Genomic DNA, 20,244 nt, shown 5'->3' on the forward strand with positions numbered 1-20,244 from the left:
AAAATCGAAAATACTGAACATTTTTAAACATTTCTGTCGACCATGTTGGTATTTAAGTTATTGCTGTTAAGACTTCAAACTAAATTCAAAAAAAGTCGAACATACCGACCATAAAATTCTCCATAATCCCAATGTGTTTCTTACGACTCACAAAGACATAAAACACTACAATAATCCATACCTAAATACGGCTCATTGGACTTCAGGATTACTCCAATCCTAACGTTGGAAAGTATCCCTACTCCCGAATTCGCCAACTGGTTTGCCTATCATGAGACTCCAAGGCTTCTCCCTGGAAAATTCTCTTTCTGACAACCCGTACATACATCATGAAACTACAATGATTCTAACGCCGATATTTCGGCTAAGGCGAATCCTGCATAATTTTCCCTCAAACCCTGCATCGAGTTGATCTGGTATAAACATACATCAAATAATCTTGATCAACAAATATATCTCCAAATCTCTCGACGCAATTATTTATTATATTTCCACACCGAACCACATCGGCAACATGAAATACAATTAAAAATTAAAATGTGAAAACCCCTATTAAAGCTCCACTCGTCTCACGCATACAACTAACTACCAACACGAATCAAGAGAAACGTCAAAATAATGCTAGATTGAATACTGTAATGTGTGGTGTGCTAACAGGCACTGCAGCGGATCGGAATTTAATCAGGTAAATATTCATTAATTTGGCTCTACATTTCGCAAAATTACTGGCCACAATATACCAGGTAAGTTACTAAATATATTCTGATTATTATTTTCTATTTTCAGACTGAATTTATGTCGACTGCAAAACGTAAACAATGTTTACGTTGCTGATACGACCGGATGGATAAACTGGACGAGCAGTAGCTGCATCTGCATTATCTCACGGCTAGTGGATGGATCTGCCAACTATCCCTCATTCGTTTGGAATTTGACGGAGGAAAGCTGACTTCTGGTGAAACAGGTTGGTGTGAACAATTTCTGATTGTGTTTTTTTTTTCCTTTACTTTCAGGAACAATCGGATTGACGGCTAAACCCAAGGATACAGATTTTACCCCGACATCAAAATTGGCCGGTGGAACGAAAATTGCCATATTTTTATTTCTAAGTTTAACCCAAAAACCAAACCTCTAAATAACGAAACTAAATAATTTAACATGAATATAAATAAATAGCAAAATAAATTAACATCAATTTAAGTAAATAGAAAAATAAATTAACATTAATATAAGTAACTAACAAATTAACATATATATAAAAACAAATAAATTACTACTAATAAATAGAATAATATACAATATACTTTGATCAAATTTACGATAATTTTAAGTACTAACATAGGATAAGAAACATTGTGAACTACAACTAACATTACTTATCCGATAATTTTTTTTTTATATATTTTTACAATTTACATTGGGGTGATCCTGCACAGGCAACATCCCCCTTCCTCCTTTCCCCAAAGTCTCGTCAGTTAGTTTAGAGGTCAGAGGTACGAACTCTTGTACTACAATGCATCAAACAAGGAGATTGCATATGCCATTTCACCTTGAAACGCCAGGTAAACTTGCTATACCTTTCTTGTTCAAGAAAATCAATATTGATTATATCCAACACATTCGTAAAGTTCTTCTTGGGCCTGAACGAGTCAATGTCCCAAGGATGCCCCCAGTAGATACATGTTATTGTGGGGGCGCACTGTCTAAAAGACAGTGCTAACTTCACGAATGGTGGTATAATGTTTCTAGCAACCAGAGCGAAAGCATCATGGTGCATTGTCCCAAACAGGTAAACTGAGAGGTTCATAGCTGAAAAATTTCTGTGCTAACTTCACAAACAGCGAAATAATATTTCTTGCAACCAGAGCGAAAGCACCATGGTGCATTGTCCCAAACAGGTGAACTGATTGGTTCATAGCTGAAAAAAAATTCGTTTAATTTTCCGGTGTCTGCAAAGCGAGTTTCTTCAAATACCTGCAGTGAAAAATTCCAATTCTTTTACCCTTTAGATCCTCAAGATCATAACAGTGGCTTCCGACCACTCTTTTAACCACTGCTGGGACGTATTTTGGTGCAAGCTTTGCACTGAAACCCTTGCCTTTATCCGATTGTTCTGTATTTTTCTTTAGGACCTTTTCTCCTACGGAGTAAGTTGGACAATTTGCATTCGACCGAAGATTATAGTGGGACGAATGTTTTTTATACGCAGCTTTTAAATTTTCACGGACATCTTCAAGAAGCTTTTCTCTCTCAACCGCATTAGGATGATTACTACCGACCGGTGTGGAATCCCTTAGGTGCCGGTATTCTCTACCGTCAGACACCATGTTTCGTCCGAACACTACAAAGTACGGAGAATATTTAGTAGCTTCGTGAACTGAGTTGCGGATGGCATTAGCAATTTGTTGTAAATTATTTGCCCATTCTTTATGTTCCTTACGAATGGATGCTCGTATTGCTGTCGTTATTACGCGGTTGACTCGCTCGGTGTCATTCACCTGCGGATGATAGTTCGGGGTGCGCCAGTGTGTTACGTTGTACTTTGCCAACAGACCATGAAAAATTCCCGACGTGAATTGAGTTCCATTATCTGAAAGGATCACTTCTGGGACACCAAAAAGCAGGAAAATTGTGTTTTCCACAAACTGAACCACTGTTTCAGCGGTTGCTTGCCGGAATGGCTGCACTAGCACAAATTTGCTGAACAAGTCCGTCACAACCAGAAGGCATGTGCTACGCCCTTTCCCTGAGGCAGGAAGCGGGCCAACGTAGTCCATCGCTAAGAATTGCCACGGGTACTGGGCAATCTTTTTCTGTTCGGCCATCGGTGGGGTCGTGTTTTGTTTGGTGGCCTTGCTAGTCTGACACTGTAGACAAGTCTGGCACTTCTTTCTCACCTCCCCGTTCATTCGCGGCCAGTAATACCGTTCCTTCACGGCGGCTAAAGTTTTTTCGTAGCCAAGGTGTGCCTGCTCATGGATCCTACTGATGATTTCAAGGCGTTCAGTTTTCGGTGGGTATCTTTTCCACTGAAATCTCTTATCTTCAACCTTATCGCCTCCCTTCACGTATTTCAATATTTGTCCATCCACGATGCGAAAATCCGGATAATTTGCTTTGTCCTTCAAAATCTCCATTAACTCTTGATGCTCCAAGTCCACGTTCACGGTGAAAATCGTTTCTACTGACCTAGACAAACAATCAGCGAGTATGTTGTTTTTACCTTTTCTATACTCTAACTCAATGTCATACGACTGTATCTTGAGTGCCCATCTCAATAGTTTTGAGTTACCCGATTCTACGCCGATCGTAAACAGCCATAGCAGACTACGAGCGTCAGTTATAACTCTGAACCGAGAGCCTTCGACAAAATGTCGAAAGTGTTCGATGGCCAAAAGAACCCCCAAGCACTCTTTCTCCACGCTTGCATATTTTCTCTGCGTGCTGCTTAGCTTTTTGCTGAAGTACGCGATGATTCTCGCCTGTCCTTCAATTTGCTGTGTCAGTGCGGCACCTACTGCATTATCCGAAGCATCAGATTCAATGGTGAATGGGTGACTGAAATCTGGATTCCCCAGAATCGGAGCGGATATCAGCGCGGCCTTAAGCTCTCCAAACGAAGTTTCCGCTGCTTCCGTCCACACAAACTTTTTAGCTTTCGCCTTTTTTAACAGGTCTGATATTGGTGCGACAATGCGGCTGTAATCACGAATAAACCGCTGATAGAACCCCGCTAGGCCAAGTAACCGCCGTACATCCTTCACACATTTTGGTCGAACGTAATCTAGGATTGGCGAGATCCGTGAGTTGTCGATCGATACACCATTTTCAGTCAACAGGTACCCCAGGTACATCACTTGTTTCCTACAGAACCGACTCTTGTCTAATGAAATAGTCAAGTTGGCCTTTGACAATCTTTCTGCAACCAATTTAAGCAGGCGCACGTGCTCGCCAAACGTTTTCGTCGCAATGACTATGTCATCCAGGTAAACGAAAACATTCGGTTCGAGATCGAACCCGATCACGCGGTCCATCAATCGGCACATCGTAAACGGTGCGTTTGTCAATCCGAATGGGCAAACCTTGAACCGGAACAAACCTTTTGGTGTTCTAAACGCCGTGTAGTCTCGCGACTCCTCTTTGAGAGGAATCTGAAAGTAGGCGTCTTTCAAGTCCACTACCGAATAGTATTTTGCCTTTCCCAACCGATGAAAGATTTCCCCCATATTCCGCATTTGGTAGGAATCTTTTTTCGTCCAGGCGTTTATCGTGCGAGAATCTAAGCAAACTCGTAGCTTACCGTTCGCTTTCCGAAATGGGACTAGAGCGCTAGCCCACTCGCTCGAACACTCCTCGATAGCGTCCATTTTTTTGTATCGTTCAATCTCCGATTCCATTTCCGCTTGAATGGCCGGTGAGCACCGGTACCATGGTTGTCTTCTTGGTCTCGCTTCCTCACTCAGTACTATCTCGTGTTGTATCAGCGATGTTCTGCCTAAGTGGTTTTCTGTCGTACAAGGAAAAAAAACATTTTATTGCTTCGACCAAATCATTCCGATCTTTCCGCGTTAACTCGTGCTCCGTTTCAATAGTCTCTGGGGTTGTTTTAGACGGCTCAGGTAGCTCTAATGCTGGTATGTCTAACGTTGTGTCTGGTTCGACGTTTTTCAGCGCTGGCAGTGTTTCGATCGGTAATAACGTGAACTCAATGATTTCTGTCGGCCTCTCCTTGGCCTCCCATCCTATCGTCGTGACAGGTTCAAACCCACCTGTGTTTCGCATCATTGGCTCAATTCCGAAAGACTTCCAAAAATTATATCCCAGAATCAGTTCACGACAAATTTGCGGTACTACTAGCGTTGGTATCACTCTTGTAATTCTGCGAAACTCCATCGGTAGCTGTACATAGCCCAAGCTCTAGTGTATCGTTTTGTCAGCCGTTACAATTTTCAGTGGACTATGCTGCAATTTAAGTCCATGTTTCTCCGCAATATCCGTAATGCTCGTTACGCATACGCTCGCTCCCGAATCCAGTAGAGCGTCGTGCTCTATATCAAATATTTTTACCCTGACGTGTGGACAACTTGCCGTGTGGATTTTTACCTCACACACCTGCTTAAACGGGTCCTCATACGGACTAGAATTGGGAACTTTTCCCGCCGACGGAATGCTCCTGTTCCCTAGATTGCATTCCCGTGGTAGTTTCCCGACAGATTTTCAGTTGTACGTCGGTTTCCTCTCTGATGGTTCTCACATGTCCATGTTGTTTTGTTCGGAGTACCGCAAAGGTATCAAAACATCCGTTTCTCCTCTCTGCAATTTCGCCAAATGTGTCCACGCTTCTGACAATTCCAACACATTGGACCTTGTCGATCCTCGTTCGGAGGTGTCTCCGTAATCGGTTGTTGACTTCGTGGTTTGGGTTGCCTCACTTTGCCGGTTTCTGTTGAACCGTTTGTCTAACGCGTACAGCTCTTCTGTCTCGGAATATGAATCGTCAGATTCCTTTTCGGCTTCGATATTGTGGACATTAGTGTGACGGATTGGTCCTTCCCTTGATTGTCGCAGTGATGGGTCGTTTGCATCTATTCGGTATGTGTAGTACTCCAGTTTCCGAAGGTCTCTCACTGTTCTACACGCCAGCTTCGAGCGGTAGTGGGGACGCATGTTATCCCATATCACCTCAAAAATCCTCTGACTATCCAACGGAGTTGTTAGCGATTTATTTAACCGCTCAATTTCCATTTTAAACGATAGGAAGGTTTCGTTGCGATTCTGCTTCCGTTCGTAAATTCTTTGACGGTTTCCCTGGTCCTTATTTGGATTGCCGTACATGTAACGGATCCGCTGCTCGAAGTCTTGCCAGTCAATGAATTCGTCTGCGTAACACAAATACCAGTCATAGGCTTCTCCTCGCAGTATCGTGTGTACCCTTTGTAACAGCGTGTCCTCACGAATCCGATCCATTCTTGCCAAGTGTTGAATTTTTTGGAGAAAATCTTCCAACGATCTTTGGCGTGAGTCTCCATTGAACGTTAGATGCCACTTTTCCATTCTTCTATCCGCATTCTGGATTTCTCGATCCTCGATCTCTTGTTGTCTATGTTGCCCTGTTCTACTGTAATCGGAATCGTTATCCGTTCTTCTGGCTCTGTGGTTTTGCTCATTTCTCCTATTATTTCGGTTACCACTCCGCCGCTCGTTATGTATTCCGCACTCATCTGACTCATCCCGATCTTCCCGATCGTTCCCAAGGGTTGTTCTCTGTCCTTGTCTGTCCCTTTGATAGCCATTTTGGCGATCTTGGTTATCACTTCGTCGGTCCATGCTGCGTCGGTTTGACGGTCGGTTCTCCTCGCGCTCAAACTGTCTTTCTGTACCTTTTCTCTGATGTGACTGCCTTTCTCCGGTTCTTCTGGAATGGTGCCCCAATCTATTTTCCCCTTTGACCCAGGAACTATCACTGTCTGAATCTTCAGATTCCGTAGAGGTACAACTTCGCTGGCGACCCCGACGTCTATTATTGTTATTTTCTGTCGCTCGCGCTGACGACCTTGCTTCAACTAGCTGTTGTTCTAACATTTTTAGCCTATGCCTCAAAAGTTGCAGTTCAAAATTCGTAGTCTTTTCCTTTTGGTTCTGCGGCGAATTCTTGAGAATTTTCCCGGTCGGTCTTTCCTGTTGGCCTTGAGATTCTGCTTGGTCTTGAGCAGATGCTCCGTTTTGCGCTTTTTCTTCGTCATTTTTCTGCTCCTCTACTTTCTTGTGGTTGTCGTCAACTTTCCCTGAGCGGTCCTCATCTTTTCTAACACTATATTTGTTCAACACTTCCCGTATTCCACTCCCGAGTTCCCTACGCATTTTTTGTCAGAGTCGCGATCGTCCGCCAAACTCCGCGCTACCCTCAGTGCATAGTGCTTGAGGCGCGAGATACACCGGTCCGTATCTTTACCCCTTTCTAACTTTCCTCTCAAATCATTGACAATGCTAGACACCCGATCGTATTCTTGATCAATGGTGAACCGTGATTGATACTCCCGATTTTCCCTCAAGTCGTCCGAAAATAGTTTACGCAATAACCGGTTTTTCGCATCCGCATCCGCGTTTACTTCATCAGCTCTACCACGAAAAATCAACTCGTATTCCACTTCCTCATTGGTTAAGTGGTCTGCACGCGGAAATTTAGATGCCATTTTAAATTTATATATTTGACTAAATGATAATAATAAATGTAAATGATAATAAATAAAACTAATTCCTAGGTAGGATTATTTTCCGATTTGCAGCGTTTCACAAGTCAGCAACAGTACTCTACAATAACTTCAGTATTCGAATTTGCCGTCTGTATCAACGGAATTAACTTTAACCTTTCTCTTTACCACCTTTATCCAAAAATAAATATACACATCAATACGAAAATACGAAATAAATAACGACAATAACAACTAACAACCTTACTTTTATTTTATTCTACCTATATTATTGAAAAAATACCCAGTAGTTATCTGAAATTAGTTTTAAATTTCCAAATGTAGCATTGGCTTCAACTATATACCTTGAATTGCCGAAATGTAATATTCCAAATTACAAACGTGCATTAGCTTCAATATAACATTATATAAGTTCATCAGAACTTCAATATAACTTCAACATAATCTGCCTTATACCGCCTTGAAATTTTACGTTGGGCGCCAATATGTAGCCGGCCCTGGTCGATCCCTAATCAGCGTGCAGCTTAAGCGCCACTCCGTTAGGAGACTGCACGCCACGCTATGTTTGCCCGGTGAGACTCCCCTAAGGGTCAGTCAAAGTTGCCATAAAGAAAAGGAATCAGGATCGGACCAGATAGGCTTATACATTTAATGCTCCAAAAGCGGGTAGAAAACCCTTTTATCAGCCAGCAGAAATCTTCAACACCTACGTAAACGCGAAGAAAGCTTGCGGTAAGGAATCACCCATACCTTGATGTTATCATCACAGGCAAAGTCGCTATTTGCCGCTAGACGGCGCAAACATCTCGAACAATGAGCTTTGCTCGGCATTCAAATTCCGCCACGCGGAAGACACAACGAACCGAACTACACGAATACGAATGACGTGAACATATTAGAACGTACTAAATCCTTCCAGTAAACACATTACATCATTTGTTTAACTAATCAAACCATTTATTGGAGACAAAAAGGACAGGTTTGTATTTTATATTACTAGCATGCTTTAATGTGTGTTGTATTGGTATATGTATTCTTAACTCTAGGCCTATCTTCTATTGTTCGTGTGCTTTTTCTCCCTACTGTGCTCGTGGACCCATGTGCTTTATATTTCAATCAGCTGCTTTATAATGAATCTGCAGTGACGTCACCGGCTTAAGCAAATGCTTGCACCCGGGTGTTTAATTCGGTAAGGTGGCGTTCATAAAAGTGGTTCTATCATATTGCGTGCACGTCAAATCTGCTCACCTTATATTTTGGGACACGGCGGTAGCATGCCGGTCGCGGCCGACTTAAGTCGGGAAAATTAATACAGCATCTATAGGGCGTCCTTTACGGAGGCCTCTTTGATAGAAAGAACGATACGACTCACCGAGACTGCTGCGACGGTCGCTGTTGTTGCTGCTATTGGTTGCTTCGCTGGATACTGCTACGGCTGGCTGCTGATGATGATGATCACATGTGGCAACGGGCATGCGATCGGTCGGCAAACGCCGACGGGGGATGAACTGCGGCGGGGATAAACTCGCTTCCTTAGTGCCGCTTACAGGGAGATATCTCGACCTGAAACGGACACTAGCTCACCGGAGGGCCCCGGTCTACACGATGTTACACGATGATGCGGATTTTGGGAATACCGCGTGTCTTCCGACGATGTAGCGCTGTCGGGAATTTCGTCCGATGGGGAAAAAACCAGTGCGCGGTGCGCCTTTCGCTGCCCCTTTCCTCTCGTTCGTCTTGGCTGTCGAATAAATTGTGAGTAGCCGGCTGGCTATTGTACAAAGGGTCATTAGCACGTGAGCGGGTCATTGACATTATGAAATGAGCACATTTACCTATCTGAATTTTCTCGCACACTTTATTGAATTGGCGAAACTATTTGTGCACGTTATTCGACTCTATCTAATTTTAAAATAAAGAAATTTAATACAACTCTACTATGTTCACATTATATGACTTACTATTGGAAACTTAAAGGAAAAACGCGGACAACAGACACACTTCCGAAATGCTTGGCGGACTAGGACGAAATGAACGAGCAATGTAAGTCCTCAGATAAGGGAAGGTGATTCCGTACGACTTACAGGAAATACGTAATGTCCCGCCAACTTCTTCGGGTTACTTCGGAAATCTACGATTCTTTTGGCTGTTTTATTTTGGAATCTTAAATTGGCTCTATCTGTCCCTTTCCAACCTTTCTTCGAGGTTTCTTTAGAGACTATCGCGCTAAGTGAGTCTGAACGGGATTGTGAGCGGCTGACACTTAGAGAGAAATTATGCGATGGGATTGCGACAAGTGTACCGAAATAGCTAGCCTACATCTTGGCGCCAGCAGTTATGTTGATTTCGAAATTACTAATAAATGCTACGGCTACAGAGGGTGATGAAATTGGACGGCACGAATTTGAAGCGTGGAAGGATTTACTAACAGATTGTTTGAAGCTCGCGGGTGTAGTGGACGAAACAACACAGTTTACCATATTTAAGATAAAAGCGGGGCAACCGCTGTTGGACGTTTTCAAAAATACGAGATCCTGTGACGATGCTCCCGATGAGGTACGATATCCATTTTCTAACGTAATGCATCGCTTGAAAGCGTGTTATGCAGCAGGGTCAGATGTAATGCTGCAGAGGCGAAAATTAGCACTGATGATGCAGAAGCTAGAGGAACTCGATCTTTCTTTCATCGTGCGGGTGGGAGCGACAGCTCGCCTTTGTGAGTTTGGTGACAAAGAATTCGAGGAAGTAGTCGGCACGGTAGCAGAACACGCAATGAATTATGAAGTACGTACCACGGCTCTGAAAATACTAAGTCGCAAAGGTACATTTAGTGATCTCGTCGATAAAGTTAGGGAGCTCGAGGCAATCCGCCTGAACGAGATGTTCTTTCATATGAGACATGGTGACACGGAGTCAGCAATCGTCGCTCACATAGCCGTTGGGCGATCGAATAGCGGAGGCAATATTCGTCAGCGGGAAAGAGGTAGACCTATCAGTCGCGGAAGATACAACACCCAGGAAACTCGACGAGGAGAAGATTATCAGGATCATCGTTCAGGAGGTGCTATGTGGAGAGGGGTTACTGGACAAGTACCTGTGCGCTGTTTCAGATGTAATCCATCTGGGATGGGAACAACAGATATCGCAGCTATCAATTCGAAGGTTGATGTTCAATCTGTTGAGAGTGCTACCGAGGAAATTGTAACTGTTTGTCATGAGAATAGCAGAGTATTGTGCGATATTGCTCTTGTTACGGAAAATGTGGATAACAGCGTAATCATAGCAACCGTTGCAGGATTGAAATGTGAATTTCTAATAGACTCCGGAGCGCAAGTGAATACGTTTACTGAGCAAACGTTCAAATTGCTTACCAGTCGAGATGAATATAGAAATGGACTCTACAATATTCAGCCTCGATCCGATCGGCCTCTTAAGGCCTACGCAAAAGCGGATGAGATAACAGTACTGGGAACTTTTGAGGCATTTTTGTTCGTGTCAGAAGATCGTCCGGTACTGTTAGAGAAATTTTATGTCGTGAATGAGACACGATCCCGCCTTGGTAGACCAACAACAACGCGATACAGCGTGCTTTTATTGGGACTTCAAGTTCCTGTGAGCACAGATCGCTCGAGAGCATATGACCACATGTACAAAAATGATATTGCTGCGATACAATGCGAGAATGTGTTTCCGAAGTTCAACATTCCCCCAGTAGAAATCAAATATGTCATTTCAAAGCCTCCTTGCCGCAACATTTTTTTCAATATACCACTAGCAGTGAACCACTTGTGGAGCAAAGATTACAACAGTTAGTTTCCTTCAACATTATCGAACGAGTGGAAGACGAAATGGACGTGTCGTTTTGTTCGTCGATGTTAGTCTTTCCCAAAGGGAAAGAAGACTTTCGTTTAGTAATAGACCTTCGTGGGCCAAATCAATTCATTCGTAGAACACCCTTTGCGATGCCTACACTCGAAAAAATCCTCGCGGAGTTGGAAGGATGTAAGTGGTTTTCCACGATAGACTTAACAAATGCCTTCTACCATATCGTACTTCACGAAAATAGCCGGCATCTAACAAACTTTCTCACCGAGTTCGGTATGTTTCGCTGTGTACGGTTACCGTTTGGGTTGTGCAATGCACCAGATATCTTCCAGGAAGTATTACAACGAAAAATATTGGGAGGATTCAAAGGCGTTAGAAATTACCTGGACGATATTTTGGTGTATGGTAAGACCAAGGAAGAGCACGATGTGAATCTGGTCGCGGTACAGGAACGCCTCAGGGAGCACGGTGTTAAAATCAATGAAGCGAAATGCGTATTGAGTAGCCAAACAGTCCAGCTCTTGGGATTTGTTTTGACACCTAATGGCTGGCAAATCGAGCAGGAAAAGTTAAGCGCTATCAAAAAATTTCAAACACCTGTCAATTGTTCGGAATGAAGAGTTTTCTTGGATTGATTACTTTTGTTGATCTATTTTTGATTCACCGAGCGACCGAGACAAAACATTCACGCGCACTTGCTAGCGCGGAGAGATTTTATTGGACCGATAAGGAGCAAAATGAGTTTGAAACCTTGCAGAACAAGTCGTTGGAAAGAATCAAAACGCTGGCATTCTCCAGCAATACGGATCGCACGGAGTTATTTGTGGATGCGTCAGCGGTAGGACTCGGAGCAATACTTGTACAGTTCAGCTGCAAAGAAGTTCCGAGAACCGTGGCGTGCGCTTCTAAAGCGCTAACAACAACAGAACAGAAGTACCCCCAGACTCACAGAGAAGCTTTAGCTGTTGTCTGGGGCGTAGAGCGCTTCTCATTCTACCTTCCTGGCAGAACTTTTATTACTAGGACAGACGCATCGGCGAACGAGTTTATATTCAACTGCAATCACCGGATTGGAAAAAGAGCGATATCAAGAGCCGAAGCGTGGGCGTTGCGGTTGCAACCTTACGATTTTACTATTCAGAGAATTGCATGTGAGGAAAATGCAGCTGATGCTTTATCACGGTTGATTGATTGTTCACAAACAGCGGAGTCTTTCGATGACGGTCATAGTAATCATTTATTATTTGCTATTGACGCAGGTATCGATATTACGCTTCACGATATCGAAACTCAATCTGAAAACGATGAAGATAGTTCAACATGTTTGTGCAGCATTAAAATTCAACAATTGGGCTCCAGAATTACGTGCATATGAATCTCAAAAGCTTGATCTTCATTCCCTCGGCTCTCTGCTTTTCAAAGCCGATAAGATCGTGCTACCAAAATCATTACGCAAATGGGCTTTGGAAGCGGCACACTGTGGTCATGTCGGCGAGATGGCCATGAAAAGAGTTATGCGGGAATTTTTTTGGTGGCCAGGAATGGCTAAAGAAACCGAAACGTTTGTGAAGAATTGCGAAACCTGCACCATGCTTGCGAGAAGGAATCCTCCAATACCCCTGTCGTCGAGAGAACTTCCCGATGGCCCTTGGGAAATCCTCCAAATAGATTTTCTTTCGGCTTCGGGATTCGGTTCAGGAGAGTTTCTAGTACTAGTGGATACGTATTCCCGGTTTTTATTTGTCATAGAAATGCATAGAACAACGGCCGAAAGTACGAACACTGCACTTTGCGAGATTTTTAAATTATGGGGGTGTCCGAAGATTTTGCAGAGCGATAATGGGCCACCTTTCCAGAGTGCCATCTTTCGTAAGTTTTGGGAAGATAAGGGCGTAAAGGTACGAAAGTCAATTCCCTCAAGTCCACAATCCAACGGAATGGTCGAACGCCAAAATCAGAGTATTACTAAAGCCTTGGCAGCAGCTAGAATTGATGGAGTCAATTGGCGTACAGCTTTGCAACGGTTTGTACACAACCATAACACCCTGGTACCCCACTATAGACTAAAGGATACACCATTTGAACTAATGGTTGGGTGGAAGTACCGGGGTACGTTCCCTAGCCTTTGGAGTGAAACTAGTGAGAAGTTGTTAGATCGTATTGACGTGCGTGAAATTGATGCAGAAGCCACATTAGTGAGCAAAAAGTATGCTGACACGACCAGAGGTGCTAAGACTTCCGACATTCGTGTTGGAGACGAAGTATTAATTGCACAGCAATGTAAATCGAAGACGGACCCCACATTCTCTGCGGAAAGATACACGGTTATAACGAGACAGGGTGGAAAAGTGGTGGTAAGAAGCGACAATGGCGTTCAATACGCTCGAAACGTGCAAGATGTGAGAAAAGCACCGATTAGATATGAGGAAGAACCGGATGAGGATGAGATGAGCGATTTTAACAACAATCAGCAGTTGAGGATGGAATCGGAGTTCCGAAATGGCATGGTTGCACTACCAGAGAACGGTGAAGGTGAATCAGAGGCTAATAACTTTCCAGGACCTGCTACAGATGATTTTCAAAATTCAACAGGCCGAAAGCTTCGTTCTAGATTTGGGTTGAAGAAGCCTGCAAGGTTCTTCGTCTACAGAATTTATCAGTAAGGAGCAAAAAAAGGATGCCGTTTGAGAACTGATTGTCACGTTGTAAAATAAAACAAAAAAAACATAACGGTTTTCAAATTTGATTTTGTAATTAAAGAAACTGAAGAGGTCCTAAGAAATACAAATATATACAAAAAAAAAATAAAAACAGCAAAAAGAAAGAGTAGACATAGAGAATATTGTAGTGGACAGAGTTATTGTGTGAGTTATTTCACAAATCCTAATAGAAGTGCGAGTGTTGGCAACATTTCTGACGAATACCGCACAACCCTATTTTGTTGGAAATCAAGATTCGAGCACTGAAAAGAACGGTTCGAAGCGCGAGTTACATGTCTTCGTGATAACGAGAATGAGGCAAGTCTGGCTTGAATAAACTGGGAGAGTACGGATGCGAGCGAAAGAGAACGATCTTGGTAGTGTACAGTCTGTAGGCTATACGCAACAAGAAATTCGGTATGAGTGTGAGTATGATCGTATACCTTTGATGAGAGGATGCATGCCAGACAACTAATGGGTAAGAAGGACTTCGGAGAAAGAGTGATTCCTTTTTTCATTCAGTTGGTTAAGTTTGACAAAGACAGACGCAGAAAATGACGGGCAAACGGGACAAGCACGACAAAAACCAGCAGTCGGCAAATGGTCAGCCGATGCAACAACAGTTTATCCGCCCGCCTTTGCTTCAGCAAGCACCGATGCAGCCAAATCCGTATTCGCAGTGGTTCCAGCAGCAGCAAGGTTATGTAACAGATCTTTTTCGGCAGCAGCAAGAGGCTATTAATCGTCAACGGGAAGCGATGCAGCAGCAGCAGCAGGCATTTATGCATCAGCAAGAGGAAATTATGCGTACCATTATGTTATCGATCCAGGTACAGGTACCGCCAAATCCGAAGGTGATTCTAGATTCACTCGCTAACAACATTAAGGAATTTAGATACGATCCGGAAAACAACGTAACATTCGCGGCGTGGTACAAACGCTACGATGACTTGTTCGAAAAAGATGCTAATCGCTTTGACGAAGGTGCTAAAGTCCGACTGCTCATGCGGAAGATGGGAATGTCGGAATACGAGCGTTATGTGAGTTTTATACTTCCAAAATCGCCGAAGAATCATACATTTGCGGAAACAGTGGCAAAACTCACTGCTTTATTTGGTGCCGCTGAGTCCGTTATTAGTTGCAGATATCGCTGCCTGCAGATAGGAAAACAATCCGGTGAAGATTATGTGACTTATGCCTGTCGTATTAATAAGTCAGGCGTCGAGTTTGAACTAACTACATTAACTGAAGAACAGTTCAAATGTTTATTGTTCGTTTGTGGCCTGAAATCCGAACGTGACGCTGAAGTAAGGACCAGGCTACTTACCAGGATTGAAGATCGGTGTGATGTTACGTTAGAGCAACTATCAGAGGAGTGTCAACGATTGTTGAACTTGAGACACGTTACCGCCATGATTGAAAATCCAGTAACCGTCAGTGTATTGTCATCAAGAAAAAAATTTGGAAACATTCCAGCTAAGTTTAAGAGTGGAAGTGATTATAAAAACCAATTTACCTATAGAAAAAAAGTAGTCCGGAAACAGCTTGCTGGTTATGCGGTGCAATGCATTATGCTAGAGACTGTACTTTCAACAATAATAAGTGCAGTGATTGTGGGAGATTAGGCCATAAGAGAGGTTACTGTCGGAGTGCAGCCAAGACTCGATTTGGCAGATACGATCGAAACAAAAGTAGTAAGCAGGTGGCAGCAGCGAAAGTAGAGACAGTAAATACTTGTAGTGTGCAACAACGTAGAAAATATGTGCCGGTAAAAATTAACGGAACATCGGTACGAATGCAGCTGGACACGGGTTCAGACATTACAATAATTTCAATTGAATCGTGGGAAAAGGTTGGTAAACCGGATTTACGTGCCTCAACAGTTATGGCGAAAACGGCTACTGGCAGACCGTTAAAAATCGATGGCGAATTTTCGTGTGAAATTTCAATTAAGAATGTAGTTAGATGCTGTTTGGTTCGCGTCACAAGAGAGGACCTTCATCTTCTGGGTTCCGACGAGATGAATGCTTTTGAACTATGGTCAGTTCCGTTAACAACTATCTGTAATCAGGTGGCAGGCACGCCATCGTATGTAGATTCGCTGAAAGGTGAATTTCCTGAAGTGTTCTGTGGTGAGCTAGGAGTTTGTACGAAGACGAAAGTTAGTTTGGTACTCAAAGCTGGAATGTCACCTGTGTTTAGACCAAAGCGTCCGGTTGCAATGTATCAAGCAGTTGATGATGAATTAGACCGCCTCGAGCGGAAGCAAATCATTACACCTGTTGACTACTCGGAGTGGGCTGCGCCGATAGTTGTGGTGCGCAAGGCGAGCGGTGCCGTACGTATTTGTGGAGACTACTCCACCGGCCTCAATAACGCGCTACAACCAAATCAATACCCACTTCCCTTGCCACAGGATATTTTTGCAAGTCTAGCGAACTGCACTGTTTTCAGCCAGATCGATTTAACAGATGCTTTTCTACAAGTGCTGGTAGATGAGAACTCGCGTAACCTTCTCACTATTAACACACACCGTGGTCTATACCAATATAATCGGTTGCCACCCGGTGTAAAAGCTGCGCCTGGAGCGTTTCAGCAAATTATTGATGCAATGCTAGCAGGCCTGCCATGCATATGTGGTTATTTAGATGATGTAATTGTGGGCGCCTACTGACGATGATCATAGAAGGAACCTTCGTGCAGTGATACAAAGAATGAAAGATTTTGGTTTTACGATCCGTGAAGAGAAGTGTTCCTTTGGTAAATCACAAATTCGTTACTTAGGTCATTTATTCGATCGGCAAGGATCAAGACCGGACCCGGCAAAAATCGAGGCCATAAGAGCAAGATCGCGCCAAATCGCCTGTGGTCGAATATCGACCATTTTTTATTTGAATGAAACTTTGCACACGTATTTGGCTTAGCAAACTGAGCATTTTTCACAGATGGAGAGATTTTTTACACCCATGAGTTACATTCTAAAAGGGCGTATGCCTTTTGGCATAGGTTTTATTCGAAGCATTGTAGCCCAGAAACCGTTTGTTGTATAGAAAAACTGTCTGAGAAAGAGCTGTAGGGAATTGAAAATGCATCATAAAAAAAATATACACTGCACAAAAAAAAAAATATTTTTGACCAAAAAAAATTAAAAATAAACAGTAAATTTCAATTTAAAAAAAAAAAGAGTTGAATTTTTTTTTATTTTTTTTTTAAAGAAGCTTGACGTTAATACGCAACTTTAAAAAGAAAGTCCAGGATGGAGAATATAAAATATAAAGCGAAACTAGTTCTGTGAAGTATCTATGTCATAAAAAAATATGTTCTCAAGATAATAAAACTCGAAAATAAATATTTGATTCTTATATATATTTATATCACTTAGAACATTTAACTCTTTTCTTGAGAACCGTTCGCCCAATCGTTTTGTTGTCAAAGAGTGAACTGTGTATTTTTAAACAAGCATTCCAATGAACGTATGGTTTTTGCTGGAGAACCATGGACAAATTAAGAAAAAACGTGTATTTTCCTAAATAATTATAATTTTTCGTGCTTAAATTAAAAATAACTCGAAAACCAATGCCTTTAGAATGTTTACTACCAAGAGCTTTTTGATTCAAAATGACTCTCTGCATCTTTTAAAATCATCAGAATACAAATATTTTGAAAAATATTTGAATTAGAATTTTTATAAAAAAATTAATCTACCATAAAAAAAAATATTTTTCATTTCTCCATCCTGGACTTTTTTTTTTAAAGTTGCGTATTAACGTCAAGCTTCTTTAAAAAAAAATAAAAAAAAAATCAACTCTTTTTTTTTAAATTGAAATTTAATGTTTATTTTTATTTTTTTTTGGTCAAAAATATTTTTTTTTGTACAGTGTATATTTTTTTTATGGTGCATTTTCAATTCCCTACAACTCTTTCTCAGACAGTTTTTCTATACAACCAACGGTTTCTGGGCTACAATGCTTCGAATAAAACCTATGCCAAAAGGCATACGCCCTTTTAGAATGTAACTCATGGGTGTAAAAAATCTCTACACCTGTGAAAAATGCTCAGTTTGCTAAGCCAAATACGTGTGCAAAGTTTCATTCAAATCAAAAATGGACGATTAAATTTTCGCGTATTTCCAGGCGATTTGAAATGATTCTGCTCATAAAAGAGTTGTCGGTGCCGACGGATATCAGTGGAGTACGGTCGTTTTTGGAAGCGATCAACTACTACGGTAAGTTCGTACCAAACATGCGTACCTTACGCTTTCCGTTGGATGAATTACTCAAAGAAGGCGCTAAGTTTCGGTGGACCGCTGAATGTCAGCAAGCATTCGACCAATTCAAGGTAATTCTTGGTTCAGACTTATTACTCACAAATTATGATTCAAAACGCGAGATTATCGTCTCAGCAGACGCTTCATCAGTTGGAGTAGGCGCTACTATCTCCCATAGATTCCCAGATGACTCGATAAAGGTTGTGCAACATGCAGCTCGTGCTTTAACGAAAGCGGAACAGGGCTACAGTCAGCCTGACAAAGAAGGATTAGCTATCATTTTCGCCGTAACCAAATTTCATAAGATGTTTTTTGGTCGTAGGTTCCGACTAGAAACTGATCACGCGCCTTTAGTCCGAATATTTGGTTCACGAAAGGGCATACCGGTATATACAGCAAACAGGTTACAGCGTTGAGCACTCCAATTTTTGTTGTACGATTTTTCAATCGAACATGTACCAACCGACAAATTTGGTCACGCAGACGTATTGTCACAACTTATCGGCAGCCATACAAAGCCTGAAGAGGATTACCCCGATCAGAAAAGCATAACTGAAAAATTACAAAATTCTATCAACGTGAGATACAAATCACATATTTTGATATAATTTTGTATTATTCCATATAATTTTGATAACAAAATTGAATCTGAGTGAGTTATAACAACAAAACGTGAAATGAAGTAGTTCTGAAACAAGCCCAACTAATTTTCCGTTTTTATCAAAACCGGTTGTTTCTAACAATGTTTGTTATTATATTGTTTTATATACTATCTTATTTTGTTAGAAAGCTGATATATTAGTAACAAATTTTGATATGTGTTTGATACTAGTAGAATCATTTCTGTTATAATTTCTGTTATTTTAACACCTAACGGGACCAAATTGAAAACACAGCCTGTAAGGTTTTTCCCGTAACAAACTAACAACTTCTGTTACATTTTTGTTTTTTCTTTCTGATCGGGACGTTATCGCAAGCATCACCCTTGAAGAAGATGTAAGGTCAGTGGCACATGGAATTACCAATGTTTTTCCGCTCAGTTTTGGGATAGTGGAAAGAGACACCCAAGCTGATTCGCAGCTTATCGTTATCTTCGAGAAGGTTGGCCGCAAAGTTCTAAACTCAACGATTCGGATGTCAGGCGGTTCAGCTCGCGACGTGATTCGCTGAGCACTGTAGGTGGTTGCATTCTATTTGAAGAGCGTTTGGTAATCCCAGTCCAGCATCGGCGACGTTGTTTAAAGCTGCTTCACCAGGGGCACCCTGGTATCCAGAGGATGCAAGCGATAGCCAAAAATTACGTTTATTGGCCGTCGCTGGACGATGATATTACCTCATACGTAAAAGATTGTAAGCATTGCGCGACGGTGGCGAAATCTCCTATGCATTCAGCACCGATTCCGTGGCCCAAGCCAGTTGGGCCGTGGAAGCGTATACACGTGGACTTTGCAGGCCCAATTGAAGCTGATTATTTCTTGCTAGCTGTGGACGCATTTTCCAAGTGGCCAGAAGTGATTCGTACTCGCCGTATTACGTCAGCAGCAACGATTGCAATCCTGCGGAATATCTTCGCTCGTTTTGGTATGCCGGAGACGCTCGTTAGTGACAACGGGACACAGTTCACGAGTGTCGAGTTCCAGAATTTTTGCGTTGGCAATGGTATCCAGCATATATCCACAGCACCGTTCCACCCACAATCAAACGGCCAGGTGGAGCGTTTCGTGGACACCTTCAAGCGTGCAGTACGAAAAATAAGCGAAGGGAAGAGCTGGAGTAACATCGATGAAGCTTTGGAGATATTTCTCTTAACGTATCGTACCACACCGAATCGGCAGGTTCAAAGCGATATGTCACCAGCCGAGGTTGCAATATTCGAACTAATTTAGATTTGTTGCGACCACCCCCACCACAGTTGGTTTCGTCATTGGAATACAGCAATAAACAGAAAAGACACTTTGTTCCGCATGATTTAGTGTACGCAAAAATATACAGTAAAAATACAGTCATGGAGAAAATAATAAATACACTTGCAGTGTTGGATAATTTTTCGTATTTGCGCACTGATTTTAATTGTTGTATGATGTTATGTTACGTCATTATGATCCGCAGACACTCGTTTTAAAAGTGGCACGGAGAAATGACCGGAGAAATTTCTTTGTCGGTGATTCTAAATAATTTTTGCGTGAGTTAGTGTTTTTAAAGTGGCGACAAAAATAAATACACTATTGGAATATAGATACAA

General features: G+C 42.1%; 3 protein-coding genes and 1 long non-coding RNA gene across 4 annotated transcripts; all 4 read left to right on the forward strand.

The window, feature by feature from the left end:
• The first annotated feature begins 592 nt into the window (after nt 1-592).
• LOC129718623 (uncharacterized) lies at nt 593-1,360 on the forward strand. Its single transcript, XR_008726982.1, has 2 exons — nt 593-685; nt 787-1,360. It is a non-coding gene; the product is annotated as an uncharacterized LOC129718623 (long non-coding RNA).
• Nucleotides 1,361-12,340: 10,980 nt separating this feature from the next.
• Nucleotides 12,341-13,699, forward strand: LOC129716882 (uncharacterized protein K02A2.6-like). The gene has a single exon (XM_055666726.1). The coding sequence runs from the start codon at nt 12,341-12,343 to the stop codon at nt 13,697-13,699; it is 1,359 nt and encodes a 452-aa protein (XP_055522701.1).
• Nucleotides 13,700-14,289: 590 nt separating this feature from the next.
• Nucleotides 14,290-16,409, forward strand: LOC129716883 (uncharacterized protein K02A2.6-like). The gene is made up of 2 exons (XM_055666727.1): nt 14,290-14,775; nt 15,807-16,409. The coding sequence occupies exons 1-2, from the start codon at nt 14,290-14,292 to the stop codon at nt 16,407-16,409; spliced, it is 1,089 nt and encodes a 362-aa protein (XP_055522702.1).
• Nucleotides 16,410-19,279: 2,870 nt separating this feature from the next.
• LOC129716884 (uncharacterized protein K02A2.6-like) lies at nt 19,280-19,888 on the forward strand. Its single transcript, XM_055666728.1, has one exon. It carries the CDS (start codon nt 19,280-19,282, stop codon nt 19,886-19,888), a length of 609 nt encoding a protein of 202 aa, XP_055522703.1.
• The last annotated feature ends 356 nt before the right edge of the window (nt 19,889-20,244 follow it).

The sequence above is a fragment of the Wyeomyia smithii genome, chromosome 1 (assembly GCF_029784165.1).
Source record: "Wyeomyia smithii strain HCP4-BCI-WySm-NY-G18 chromosome 1, ASM2978416v1, whole genome shotgun sequence".
In the NCBI taxonomy this organism is placed as follows: Eukaryota; Metazoa; Arthropoda; class Insecta; order Diptera; family Culicidae; genus Wyeomyia; species Wyeomyia smithii.

Excerpts from the sequence above, each read along its gene's own strand:
- LOC129716882 (XM_055666726.1), top strand. The coding sequence starts at position 12,341 with ATGAAGATAGTTCAACATGTTTGTGCAGCATTAAAATTCAACAATTGG.
- LOC129716883 (XM_055666727.1), top strand. The coding sequence starts at position 14,290 with ATGACGGGCAAACGGGACAAGCACGACAAAAACCAGCAGTCGGCAAAT. Across the intron at positions 14,776-15,806 it reads TGTCGGAATACGAGCGTTAT|GTGGCAGGCACGCCATCGTA; the intron begins GTGAGTTTTATA and ends ATCTGTAATCAG.
- LOC129716884 (XM_055666728.1), top strand. The coding sequence starts at position 19,280 with ATGCAAGCGATAGCCAAAAATTACGTTTATTGGCCGTCGCTGGACGAT.